The sequence below is a fragment of the Myotis nattereri genome, assembly GCF_964212035.1.
Source record: "Myotis nattereri genome assembly, chromosome: 4".
Lineage (NCBI taxonomy): Eukaryota > Metazoa > Chordata > Mammalia > Chiroptera > Vespertilionidae > Myotis > Myotis nattereri.
The window spans coordinates 6165009-6179798 of NC_138079.1; the positions used below are offsets into that span (position 1 = coordinate 6165009).

General features: G+C 36.3%; 1 protein-coding gene across 1 annotated transcript in view; it reads left to right on the forward strand.

Annotated features, from left to right (window-relative positions):
- The window catches only part of NIPBL (NIPBL cohesin loading factor), a 185189-nt gene extending 172355 nt beyond the window's left edge, over positions 1-12834 (forward strand). Inside the window, exons 42-48 of the mRNA XM_081089955.1 lie at positions 344-451; positions 1418-1618; positions 5266-5412; positions 7114-7388; positions 9055-9229; positions 11124-11312; positions 11862-12834. Coding sequence (XP_080946081.1) covers positions 344-451; positions 1418-1618; positions 5266-5412; positions 7114-7388; positions 9055-9229; positions 11124-11312; positions 11862-12227 — 1461 coding nt within the window. The 3' untranslated portion in view covers positions 12228-12834. The remainder of the gene's footprint in view (positions 1-343; positions 452-1417; positions 1619-5265; positions 5413-7113; positions 7389-9054; positions 9230-11123; positions 11313-11861) is intronic.
- Positions 12835-14790: the final 1956 nt, after the last annotated feature.

The following is a 14790-nucleotide window of genomic DNA, read 5'->3' on the forward strand; positions in this document are numbered from 1 at the left end:
TAGAGCGTCAGCCTGCGGACTGAGCGGTCCCAGGTTCGATTCTGGTCAAGGGCACATGCCTGGGTTGCTGGCTTGATCCCCAGTAGGGGGTGTGCAGGAGGCAGCCGATCAGTGATTCTCTCTCATCATTGATGTTTCTCTCTCTCTCTCCCTCTCCCTTGCTCTCTGAAATCAATAAAAATACATATTTAAAAAAATAAAAGAACACTAAAACATGCCATTTAAGGGCCTATAAAATTAAATTCATATATTCCAGATATGCATCGAGTTTTAACATATGTAAAGATACATATAGAGCTTTAGTTACTGTGATATCTTATAAATCCTATATTTTTATTTCCAGTGTGTACCATATTTAATTGCTATGGGCACAGACCCAGAACCTGCTATGCGGAACAAGGCTGATCAGCAGCTTGTGGAAATAGACAAAAAATATGCTGGATTCATTCATGTATGTATTTTTAAATTGTATAACCTAAATTTAAACATCTTTCTTTAGTAAATCATTTATTTGGTGACTGTCCTGCCCATATTCTTATTAGAATAAAATATTTTGCTTAGTACTTACTTAAACATGCAACCAAGTTTGTCCCCCCAAGGCGTTTGTTCTGATTTAAAATTAGTTCTTAAGGTTGAGTTAGAGGTGATAGTGCAACAGGCACACTGGCATGCATGGGTTCTGGTTCTTATTGTTTGACCTTGAGAGTAATGGTTTTTCTGGGACTCGACTTTTTCTTCTGTAAAACTGGAGGCCCGGTGCACGAAATTTGTGCACTGGGGGGGTGGGGGTCCCTCAGCCCAGCCTGCCCCCTCTCACAGTCCGGGAGCCCTCAGTGGATGTCCTACTGACGGCTTAGGGGAGCGGGCCTAAGCCACAGACTGGCAGCAGAGGCTCGGAGCAGGCGCCCCGTGTGCGTGCGTGTGCGTGTGTGTGTGTGTGTGTGTGTGTGTGTGTGTGTGTCCACTGGGGGCCTGCCCCCAGCCACACCGTGGAGGCTTGGAGCAGGCGCCCCTCTGTGTTGATCTCTCAGGTTCCTGGCTGCGCCTGTGTGTTGTTCTCTCCCTTGAACGGCGGCCAGTGCGGGCTGGAAGCTTGGCTTCCTCCATCGCCAGGGGCAACCCAAGCCTCCAGCTCCATGGCCGCTGCCATCTTTGTTGGGTTAATTTCCATACTTGCCCTGATTGGCTAGTAGGTATAGCAGAGTGACACCAGTTTGCATGTTTCTCTTTTATTAGTGTAGATGAGGGGATTTCAATGAATGGTATTTAATGTTCTTCCAATGTTGCATTCTGTGATTTACTATTTATATAAAACAAAACCAAATGATGAAGTTAGTCTCAGACTACAATGCTCAAAGTATATTTTTAATATTACTTTTGATTTCCATGACAAAAATGAGGCTTTTATTGATTTCAGATGAAAGCAGTGGCTGGTATGAAGATGTCTTACCAGGTACAGCAGGCAATCAACACATGCCTAAAAGATCCTGTACGGGGTTTCAGACAAGATGAGTCCTCCAGTGCTTTGTGTTCACACCTTTACTCCATGATCCGTGGAAACCGCCAACACAGACGAGCCTTTCTAATTTCTTTACTCAACCTCTTTGATGACACAGCAGTAAGCACAAAAACTTATTATTTTAATAAAATAAGCCTTATAAATTTTATTCCTAAAGTAGTCACCAGTTTTAAAATATTACAGTTTCAGTAAATAATAATGACTATGTTAAATGTGTGTGTTTTTTAGTCTTCTGTGTTAAATACAAGGTATACAGTCAAAATTGAACAGGAAATTTTGCGTGGGAATAAATACAATGAGAAATAAAGTATAATTGTGTCTTCATAATGAGTGTCTTATAAACTTTGATAGCAGTTCCTTCAAGCATACCTTTAAATATATTTTTATTGATTTCAGAAAGGAAGGGAGAGTGAGATAGAAGCAAATCATTGATCGGCTGCCTCCTGCATGTCGCCTACTGGGGATCGAGCCCACAACCCAGGCATGTGCGATGAGTGGGAACTGAACCGTGACCTCATGGTTCATAGGTTGACACTCCACCACTGAACTGCATCAGCCAGGGCAAAGCATACCTTTAATAAACTGTGTCACTAAACTATCATTTAGGGGGATAGATTAGATAGATTATGTTAGATAGATAGATAGATAGATAGATAGATAGATAGATAGATAGATAGATCGATGGATGAATAAATAAGTGAAATTTTACTTGTTTCTGTCAGATTCTAATGTTAGAATTACCATTCTAGGGTTTTGGCTGTTGAGATTCCCCTCTTGTTCAACTTTACTTCCTTAATGAAGAGCTCACATTTGTGTAAAAATAACTTGACCCTTTAGGCTATTGCACAAGTATCGTTGTCCAGAACCATAAGCCAAGAAAACAGAACATTTTATCCTTTAAACTTACCTCGTACTTTATTCATTCACTATACATAAATATCTATTCACACCTGCTGTCTGGTAGCCATTGTACTAGGACATGCACATAAAGTAGTAAATAGAACAGATATGGTATGTGCCCATATAAAGTTTACAAAATAAATATTACAAACATATATTTCAGAAATAGTTATAATTTAATCACCACCACCATCATATCATCAGCATTAAGCTTTAATTTTCTGTGGGATATTGTGCTAAGAGTCCAAAATGATATGACAGTGCTCTTGGCAATAAGGGATCTTACTTCCAGTTAGGGAGATAGCACACAAAATAAAGGAAATAGATAATAGTTAAGGTTAGCATATCCTGAGTGGCAGGTGGTTGGTGTCAGTAATACTGCTCTATTCCTTTATCTCCTGAACTCCATTCCTGTGTGGTTTCATTGCCTTCTGTGTGCCATTGGCTTCTGTTCAGTCACCTTAGCATGTAAAGTGCTAAATCCAGCTCTTATCCTGCAGTGCTTTCTTATTACTACCTCCAACAAAGGATGTCCTAGGAGGAGTAAATTACTGAAGACTTAGGTAGATTAGATGCAATGGATTTACTATTTAAGGGAAGGGTAAAAACACGAATAAAGATACAAATATAAGAATATGTGGAAAACAATTAGTAGGTTGTTATTTGGAGCAGGAAGATCATAGTGAGACATGTTTATGGAAGATCTTATAGACAATGAAAGTGACAAAGAACATTTTAGCATTGTGTTCACATTGGAGGTAATAATCTATTATGGCAACAGTAGGAAAGAAAAGAATAAACATTAGGGAAGAAAAAATCTAATGTGAGGAACGCAAATTTTTTTTTTAGGCACACATGTTTTAACATTGTCTTCACTTTCAAGGTAATGAGTTAAACTGTTCTGATGTTCTGAAAGGAAAGAAACATTGTGAGGGAGGAAAAATAAGACTGAAAAGAATAGTCAAAGGTAACGAATATTTTTGTGGTGAGCATTTGAAAAAAGATAGGATTGTTGCTAAAAGCAATTTGAGAAGGAGTTGGTTTGAGAAGGACATAGAAAAGGAATAGTCAAAGAGCGTGGAGGAAAAACTAAGGAAGGGAAGGTGTCAGGAAGGAAAGGGTGAATAGGAATGTTCATGCTGCTAAGCAGGCCAGGAGAATGTGAAGTAAAAAGAGAGGGTGAGGGAGAGGGGCTGTTTGGTGGGCAGAAACACTCAAGCAGTGAGGCCCAAAAGCATGATTTTCATTACAGAACAGTAGAGCAGATCTGGAAGGACCAGCTCAAGGCTATTCTTTGAAGAAATTTGGTTTTTGAAAGGAATGGGACTTATTTTATGGCCCAAGTTGAAGAATTTCTGAGTTCTTTTTAAAGGTTTATTCAGAGTAGTCCTGAACATTTTTCATTTTAGGAGGATAAATATATATAACAACATTAAAACCAATAGGTAAGGTGGGGTTCTATGTCTGCATCTCCCCAATTAACATCTAAGTGTTGATACGTATTTAAAAAACAAAAATAGAGCAAGAATCTCATGAACACCAATAACAAGTGTATCCCATCTGTCCTGAGGGATTTTTGTTGTGCTATTGAGTTTTCTGCTGTTTGGATGACAGGATAGGGGAGATGGTAGGAGAGAATGTTTTTTATCACTTTTTTTTTTTTAAGCTGTAAATGTTTTAAAGGAATTTATATGTTAACATGTCTTTCAGTTTATATTCTGTATGATCATGAATGCTGAAAGTCTCTCTTCTTTTTAAAGCAAACAACTAGTAGTAACCATATTTTTTTTCTTTAAGTTGTGCCTACCTCAGTTTCTCTAGTGTGAAACTAGTAGCACCATCAGAAGGACTCTGATATTCTAAATTACATTTATGAAGGAAACTGTAGGTATTATGAGTACATGAACTGTGTGGAGTTTTTAACCCGCATATTAGTACTATAATTACCACTTACTGAGGGCCGAAACTGTGTGTAACTGATCTCCATATGGGTTAAGCTCTTAGAATCATAATGATAAATAATTATGAATTTATTCATTATATGTAATTTTTGATAATGTGGTATGGATTTATCATGAAAATCCCATATACTCTATATATATAAAAGGCTAAGCGACCGTCTGACTGACCAGTAGGTATAAAGCGCACTGACCACCAGGGAGCAGATGCTCAACGCAAGAGCTGCTGTGCTGTGGTGACTTGGCAGTGGTGTTTCTCAGATGACGCACCCCGGAACCAGAGAGGAGGGAGCCCGATTCCGGAGTGCATCACCTGAGAACCACCCTCTCACAATCCAGGACCCCTTGGGGGATGTCAGAGAGTCGGTTTCGGCCCAATCCCTGCAGGCCAGGCCAAGGGACCCCACCTGCCGGGGAACCCCCGCTCACCCTGCAGACGCCCATTGAGCCCTGGTGCTGCCCCAGGTCCAGCCAGCTGGGGAAGGACCACAGGAGGTTGACTCCAGGGCATGTCCGGCCAGTCTGGCCCAGTCCCAATCCGCCTGCCGCCTTCTAATTAATTTCCTTTCAATGTGCAGTAATCCGTGCACCAGGGCACTAGTAAGAATATCAAGGGAATTCCACTTGGGTGCCCTAAAAAATTTCACCTCTTCCCTTCTTGAAGTACTATGGTATAAGTCATGAACTGCCTTAAAATGGGAATAAGATTATTTTATAAAATCCATTTTCTGTCCCCCTCCCCCCCTGCATCCCCGCTCCCCACCACCCTCTTTCTCTGAAACATTAACTGAGATCAAAGTACCATGTAATACTTTTTCTGAAACAGCTTTTTGGATGGATTTCTAGATTATCCACTAAATGTGTACCTTTTCTTTTTTTAATTTACAGAAAACAGAAGTGAATATGCTCTTGTATATAGCAGACAATCTAGCCTGTTTTCCATACCAGACACAGGAAGAGCCATTGTTTATAATGCATCACATAGACATTACACTCTCCGTTTCTGGTAGTAACCTACTGCAGTCATTCAAGGAGGTAAGTTACATACATTGCTATTCTTCGTGTATGTGTCGAAGTGCTGGCATGCTATTTTCACTGTTTTGTTTCTCATTCTTTTTATTCTTTCACAGGTATATAAAGTCTTTCTAAATGAACTTACTGAAATCTGGGCAGTGCTTGAATTGGGGAGAGGAAGTGGGTTGCCATTTCATTTCTATTAAGAAACACCTAAAACCATCCCATTTCAGATCATTTAATGGAATATATATACTTACCTGTATAGATGGATTGTTCAATGGTGCCATCCATCCCACTCCTTTATTTCTCTCACTATAGTGTTTGGTGTCTTTTCATATATTCCCATTGTATAGTACCTTGCTAGTCTATAAATCTGGTAATGCTGTAGATCACAAAAGTACCCTTGAAGAGATACAGATATAGATAGCTTACAAAGAAACATGGGACATGCATAATACTATTGATTTCCTTATCCTTGAACACCAGCATCATAATTAAGTTGGTATATTGTGTACCTAAAACTTTACTAAGTTTGTTATAAACCTTATACTTCTCTTTCTTGGTTTTTTAAGAGGAAATGTAATTAGCTTAATTATAAAAGCGCCTGTTGTAGCACTGGGCACAGAGTTGATACCCAGTAAATTTTTTATAAATTAATTGGAATATTTTTATGTACAAGTAGATCTTATTTTACAAAATCACATTGCTCAAAATTCAGCCTGGTCAAACTAGTGAATAAGGAAGATTATTTTAATACCTAAGGGTTAGAACTGTAGAACGTAGGCCCCACCCTGCTGAAACAGAGTCTTATGTTTTTAACAAAATCCCTAGGTGTTTAATATGCACATTGAAGTTGGAAAAGTTAATTTCCCAGGAACTTTAACTATTGTGTTATCTTATTTTACTTACTATTGTGCATATCTTATAAATGTTTCTCCTGTTTTATTTAACAGTTGCATTTTGAATAATTGCTTTGTAATCTAATATTTTCCCCCTCTTAAACCCAGATGACTTTTCTTTTTTTAAAGAGATAACAGTTTCATAAAATACAAAGAAACAATTTAAGTATTGAAGAAAAATTGTCTATTTCTGAAAAGGTTTTTTAAAATATGTTTTTATTGATTTTAGAGAGAGGAAGGGGGAGAGAGAAAAAAAAAAACTTTGATGGGCTGCCTCCTGCATGCTCCCTACTGGGGAATGTACCCTGACCAGGATCGAACTGGCAACTTTTTGGTGCATGGAACAGTGCTCAACCAACTGAGCCACACTAGCCAGGGCATGGAAAAGTTCTTGAAAGGAAGACTTGAATAAAAGCTGGGGGCGTTCAAGCCTACTGTATTCACCCAGTTAAATTATAATTACTGCTTTTCTTCTATGTTGGTTCACTTATATACCAAATTCATACTTCTATAGCTAATTTATTTCATTACTTTCCTATAAGAAAATTGTTAACCTTTGAATGATATTTTAGAAGAAGTCTTTTTTTGTGGGGGAGTGTTGGAGGAGTGGATTATATATGATTGTATTAAGTCTTGGAACCTAGTATTTCTCCCAAGGGTTACACCTCCAGTCATTATGGAAAGGCAGAAGGTTTCAGTGTATACAATATTCATGTGGGGATGCCTTTTAAAGCTGTTGAATGTAGATATGTGTATTTGTTAGTGGTATTTTGTTTCGTTTTAAAAAAAAAAACACAATAATTTTCTTTTTTTTTTTCAGTCTATGGTAAAAGACAAAAGGAAAGAGAGAAAACCTTCACCTAGTAAGGAAAATGAGTCAAGCGAGAGTGAAGAAGAAGTCTCCAGGCCTCGAAAGTCACGGAAACGTGTAGATTCAGATTCAGACTCAGATGCAGAAGATGATATAAATTCGGTGATGAAATGTTTGCCAGAAAATTCAGCTCCCTTAATTGAGTTTGCAAATGTTTCCCAGGGTATTTTATTGCTTCTCATGTTAAAACAACATTTGAAGAATCTCTGTGGATTTTCTGATAGGTAAGGTTACACATAAGCAGGGAGAGAAAAAACTTTGTTCAAATCATAAATTATGAAATCCAGTTTTGATTGCATGTTTATTTTAATATTAAAAATGCCCCTTTTTATGACTAGTATTTTGTTGTATAATATACCATAATTTGTTCAATCTATTATCAAATAGGAAAAACAATTACTTGGTAATATGCATATAAATTAAAGGACTTACTTTGTTGATTTCCTTAAAAAGGTCTTTTTAAAAAAAATTTTAAAAATATATATTTTAATTGATTTCAGAGAGGAAGGGAGAGGGAGAGGGAGAGGGAGATAGAAACATCAATGATGAGAGAGAATCATTGATCTGCTGCCTCCTGCATGCCCCCTACTGGGGATCAAGCCGCAACCCAGGCGTGTACCCTTGGCTGGAATCGAACCTGGGACCCTTCGGTCTGCAGGCCGACACTCAATCCTCTGAACCAAACCAGCTAGGGCTCCTTAAAAACATCTTATTAGAGAATTACACTAATCTTAAAATAGATTGCAAATTTTAAGTTTTTAAAGAGCTATGAATGAAGAATAGATGTGGACCAACTAGACTAATCTCTAACAGAACCAAACAGTCTTTATTATTTTTCTTTATTGATTAAGGTATTACATATGTGTTTTTATCCCCCTCATTGCCCCTCCCACGCCACCCCCCACTCATGCCCTCACCCCCATGGTGTCTGTGTCCATTGGTTAGGCTTATAGACATGCACACAAGTCCTTTGGTTGATCTCTTCCCCTTACCCCCACCCTCCCCTACCTTCCCTCAGAACCAAACAATCTTTAATGCACTCTATAAAGTAAGAGAGAGAAAAGTACTATTTATTGTGAATGCCCTGTAATTATATTCACTATTAGTCATTGTAGGTATCTCTTTTCTGTCTGTACCCATGGAATTGTGGTCATTTCCCACATTCATTGCAACCTTACATTAGGAACCACAAAGTCATATGTTCCTAGAGGACAGATGATAAAATGAGTTAAGTGAACCTGGAAAAATGTCAGAGGCAAACTGGAAAGAGCATGTTTCATCTAAAGGACTCAGATATTCATCAGCTTGTTACCACAGAAAAGAGTGGGCACAGTGTGGCCATAGCTTCCACTCTTTCAAAAGAAGTTATATAATCCAGATTTTTATGACAAGTATTTTGATGTTAAATATTGGCAGAGTAAATTAAAACCTTATAAGGTATTGGGGCAGTGCTAAGGAGTTGAAAGATTTTTAATCAGAGTTGTTAATATGAAACAGGTTTGTAAACAATCCTTCTTGCTGCTGTGTAGGGAATAAGTAGTGGGGGTGGGCGCAGAAAGGTAGAAGGCGGTAAACCAGTTGGGTGGTGCTGAGTAATTATATGAAAGCTCTGGTATAATCACAGTCATGGTCTGAAGAAATAGGCATGAGGTACTGCTGTCATTTATGATGCCTCTATTCAAGACAAATACTGAGAGAAATAAGAGAATATTATTCTTTTTAATCTTCACCTGTATGTATTTACTTCCCTTTTTAAAATTATATTTACTTTGTTCACTGGTTAAAATCTGTATGAGAAAAAGTTTATTAGTGATTAAACTTTAACTAGAAGCAATTTAAATGCAAATGCCTGAAAATGTTTTAGTTAATGGTTTGATTTTTCCCAAACAGTAAAATTCAGAAATATTCTCCATCTGAATCTGCAAAAGTATATGATAAAGCGATAAACCGAAAAACAGGAGTTCATTTTCATCCCAAACAAACACTGGACTTCCTGCGCAGTGATATGGCTAATTCCAAAATCACTGAAGATGTGAAGAGGAGTATAGTAAAACAGTATCTAGATGTGAGTAGTAAAACCAAAATGTATTTTCTTCCAATAATGGCTTTTATTTATTTATTTTTTGTTGTTAATCCTCACGCAAGGATATTTTTCCATTGACTTTTAGAGAGAGTGGAAGAGAGGGGGAAAAACAGGGAGAGAGAAACATCAATTAGTTGCCTCCCACACATTCCCTGACCAGGTCTGGGGATTGAGCCTGTAACTAAGGTACATGCCCTTGACTGGAATCAAACCTGGGACCCTTCAGTCTGAGAGCCGGTGCCCTATCCACTGAACCAAACTGGATAGGGCATTATTATCATTATTATTATTTTTTAGAAAGAGGAAGGGAGAGAGGAAAAGAAAAAGAGAAACATGGATTTGTTGTTTTACTTATTTATGCATTCATTTGTTGATTCTTGTATATGCCCTGACCGGGGATTGAACCCACAACCTTGGTGTATCGGGACAACACGCCAACTAACTGAGCTATCTGACCAAGGCAATAATGGCTTTTTTTTTTAGTACGTTTTGGGAGTTAGCTATGCTTAACATTGAAAGTAAGCTTCATGAACTGTCAAGATTATTTTTCTGTCTGGTTTTAAGGAGTTTCTATAAGCTTGCTTTCCCATTTCACACACTGTATCCTAATTACTTTTTCTTAGAAAATGCCAGCTTACCACTAATTTTATTTTGGTGAAAATGAAAGTTTTTAGGAAAAAGCCATGCGCATTTATGTATATTTTTTTAATTCAATGGATTATTATATGGTGTAAATTTTATAAAAAGAAAAATCATGAAAAGTCATCCTCCTACTCTCTTTAGCCATTCTGTTCCTCTTTATTCTGGCAGCCAGTATCACTACTTTTTCATGTGTTCTTACAGAAGTGTATATATATATATATATATACATATATATGTATATATATATATACACACACACACACACGTACGTTTGTGTATATTTTATTTATACTCACTTAATGAGTATGTGTGTGTTAAATGTGCTTTTAAATTGTCTTTAAGAATAGAAAAATTTATAGAGACTAAAAATATAGAATGGAGTTTACCAGGGCTGAGAGTAGGGAGTTATTGAATGGATACACTATGCGTTTCTGTTGCTGATAAAGTTTTGGAAATAATGGTGGTAATAGTTGCACAACAATATAATATAGTTATGCCAATGAATTAATTGATTAAAACTGTAAATTTTATGTTCTGTGTATTTCACTACAATAAAAATGTTTTAATGTTTTTAGAGACTATTTTTAAAAATAAAGGTTTTGCTTTAATCTACTTAAAGCCGGTAGCTAAACATAACTAATAATGAAATTTTTTGACCAAGCATGAAACCTACACAACAGTTTTCATATTATTCATAGACTGTAATTCGTATACTCTAAAGTAGAAAATTATTTTAGTTTTCATTTAATATTCATCCTTTGCTTCCTCTAGTATCCTCTTGACTTGGCAGAGCACAAAGGGGGCAGAAAATTTTAAAATGTCTATCATTATTAATTAATCAGCTGGTTGCTTGATGAATTGGACCAGCATCAGCCACCTCTGACTTGTCCAAATATGGCCCTCTGCCTGTTTTTGTAAATAAAGTTTTATTGAAACAGCCATGACCATTCATTTATGTATTGTCTATAGCTACTTTCACACTACGATGGCTGAGTTGTGTAGTTGTGAAAGAGACTATATGGCCTGCAAAGATGGAAATATTTACTCTCTGGCTCTTTACAGAAAATGCTTGCCAGCCCCAGACTTGGGCAATAGCTAAAATATATTTCCCCCACACCAAACTTGGCTAAAGGGCCCATTTAGGAAAAGAAAATTTTAAGAAAACATTTAGTGATTTGACAGTCTTGTTTGAAATATTTACTTAAAATTCAAAATTAATACCTTATTTTTATAGTTCAAACTTCTCATGGAACATCTGGACCCTGACGAAGAGGAAGAAGAAGGGGAAGTGTCAGCTAGCACAAATGCTCGGAACAAAGCAATTACCTCGCTGCTTGGAGGAGGCAGCCCTAAAAATAATGCAGCAGCAGAGACAGAAGATGATGAAAGTGATGGGGAGGATAGAGGAGGAGGCACTTCAGGGGTGAGGCGGAGGAGGAGTCAACGTATTTCGCAGCGTATTACGTAAAATGATTTTTATGTGCTTATATATGTCAGTCTTTTAAATGTACACCAAGTAATGTAATACTTATGAGAGAAAACATTTTGTAGATAGGTTCTCTACTTACCATTTATACATCCTTTTGTAGAAAGTTTAAAGACAATAAAAAAAAACCAGAAATGAGATTTATTCAGCATAAAGGATTATTAATTTTTATTTGGATTGTATTAATGTGTGTTATCCTTTTTTATTGTTGCTAAGTTTTATGTAGCTTTATGGTTCATATGTATATATAATTTTATATATCAATAAGAGTAAAGACACGGGTACAAATTAAGAGTTTTATGGTTTTACAAGTATATGTTAACCCCTTGGCGCTGGCGGTCACGGTGCGTCTCATTGCCGGCAATGGAAGTGTGCTGGGAAATCCCAACTCCCGGCGTCAAGGGATTAAAAGCAATAAAAACAATAATTTTACTAAAATTATTTTGTATAACACTTGGTCTTTTTTCCCCCCTCCCAATGTTTTAGTCATTGAGAAGGTCAAAACGAAATTCAGACTCTACGGAGTTGGCAGCACAGATGAATGAAAGTGTTGACGTCATGGATGTCATCGCTATTTGCTGTCCAAAGTACAAAGATCGACCACAAATTGCAAGAGTAGTACAGAAAACCAGCAGTGGCTTCAGTGTTCAGTGGATGGCAGGCTCCTACAGCGGCTCCTGGACTGAGGCTAAGCGCCGCGATGGCCGCAAACTGGTGCCTTGGGTAGACACTATTAAAGAGTCAGACATTATTTACAAAAAAATTGCTCTAACGAGTGCTAATAAGCTGACTAATAAAGTTGTTCAGACTTTACGATCCCTGTATGCCGCCAAGGATGGGACTTCCAGCTAATGAATTTGTACATGCAGCCAAATTTACAGGAATTTTTTTAAAAGGCAGAAAAACTTGAAATATCAACATTCTGGCAAAAATAAAAATCAATTTTATGAAGAGTAAGAATGGAACCTGGGATGCAGGAACAAAAGAAGGAAATGTTGGGCAAACATTTTTGTGGGAGCTCCCTTCGCTGTTGTGCAGCAGAAACAGATTCTCAGTTCATTTTTACTCCCACTGTATTATAGTTTAACAAAAATTGTTTATATCTTGGAAAAACTTTCTGTTTAAAAAATAAACAAGTGAATGTTGGAAATTAGTCTGTTAATGTTCTTAATAAAGTGTTCTTGGAGTTTAACCTAGCAGCGGATGGCTTTCTTTAGCTTAGCCCAGTTTCCAGGGAAGCATTGTTTTTTCCAGGCTGTAAAATGGCAGAATCTCCTGGATATATAATTTATTCTGTTGAAAAAAAAGCATGCAGTATCTATGACCTATCTGCAGAAGGAGTTTTTGTAAATGTAGATTTTGATGTATTAGGTCACCCTGAAAACAATACAAGAAAAGGGATCCCCAGGCAATCTGGTGGAGCGAATACTGCAATAAATTTTTTTACTTCTCTTTGTTACTTGTCTGTTTCCATTTGAATTTCTTATTGTAAAGATCTGTTTAAATCCATTTATATTATTTTGCAGTCTTTTATGTAAAATTTATTATATCACTGGTTTTCAAAGCGAAACATAAAATATTGTTTATATAGTTTGTATAGGCTGACTTCTGAATGATTGGTATCTATTATTTTCATTCCCATAAGAGGGTGTAAACAATTAACTCCAGGGTTTTATTGTATCCTGCAATATTTAGTATTAACTATATATGATTTAGCACTGTGCCAAACACATTTTCAAGAGTACATTTTGATATAAAAAGAAACTATAGTTTATTCTTTGTATGCTTCAATTTCTTTCTAGAGATTTCATGGTGGTAATGTTTGTTTTTTTAAACTGAACTCTGGGACAAAACTAGGTTGGGTTTTTCACACATGGAATTTGTTTTATCAGCAAAATATTTGAAGTGGCTTATGAAGATAAGATTTATCAGAGAGTAAAATACCAGTTAAAAAATATATAAGAACATAAAGTCCAGCATATAGAATACTGAAGAATAAAGATGTGGGTAAAAAAGCCAATTTTGAATGCCACGAACCTAACATGTAACCATGCCTGCTGTCATTTACTTATGAAAATTCTGCTGGTTAAATATTTTATCCCTGTTTTCTAGATAAGGAAACTGAGGCTCAGAAGGATTCAGTAATTTGCTTGTATGTGTTATAATAGAGATTTAAATGTGGGGGTGGAGTAATCACATTCACTACTCCAAGCGAATTGAATATCAAGTGCAAAGGCGATGATCCTTGTTGAAAGGAAACAGGATCTTCAAAATATATCTACTTGGGGATATATTTCAAGTGAGCATCAGGAACTAGGCACACAGTAGTAGTGAGGCTGTGTCATAGATGATGGTCACAGATGAATTGCTGTGCTTAAGAATTTTCCATATATTCTAAGCTACCGTATTTTAGCTATTAATATAAGCCAAATGTTGATATAACTCACAAGCCTTAACATCTAAATATACACACCAAAGTTTTCAGAGAGCAGATTTCTCAAATATAAGTTTTGTTATCTTAACACAAAATTAAGTTAGGGCTTTTGCTGTCAGATATACAAAATTGAACTTTCCAAGTATATTTGAGATTTACAAAGTTCAATCTTACTCTATAGTTTGTTGATGTAGTAAGCCATATCTTTATGGATTGATACTGAAAAGAATGTTATATTTTATATAAAATTTTTCAAGTACCTTTTTATTAATATGAAAGTTTAGTGTGTTTTTATTTATTATTTTGACAAATAAATGGGCAATTAAGAATATTTATACCAAAATACAAATGTAGAAACAGAATTTAGTGACCTCTAGGGGAAGAAATTATGACATTTTGGAGACAAGTAATATATAGTTTACTCTGTTCAAATGTTGAGTGTTCCCATTGTTAGCAGGTAACGGAAGCACACAGACAATTTTTGATGACTATAGTCTATCATGAACACAGGTAAGTCAAAATGTTTTGTGCAATGTAGATTTTATACAGAGCAAGCGTATTCATCCTGTGCTCATTTAGGAAGTAAACTTAGCTAGTCCCACACACTCCATTGTTAGTTGCACAAGGAACTCATTCTGGTTACAATTCCGATGTCCAAGTGGCCTGCATCTTCAGAAATATTGATATAAACTGGAAAGAACATTAGTTTTGCAAATATAAAACCCATCAGGTCGTCCATTTGAAACACTTAAAGTAATTTTCACTCTACAAAAATCCTACTTATTTGAACTTTTCACTGTTTGCCTTGCTCATTTTAAAACTAAAGTTTGTTTAATCCCTTAGCTAATTTTTGTCATGGAAAGCATATTATTACACACATTTACATTATTTTTATTTGTTTGAAGATTTTTCTAAATGCACTTCTTGTCCTATTGGCCCTATCTGAGAAACAGTTAAATGTAAATTTGGTATGATAGAAAG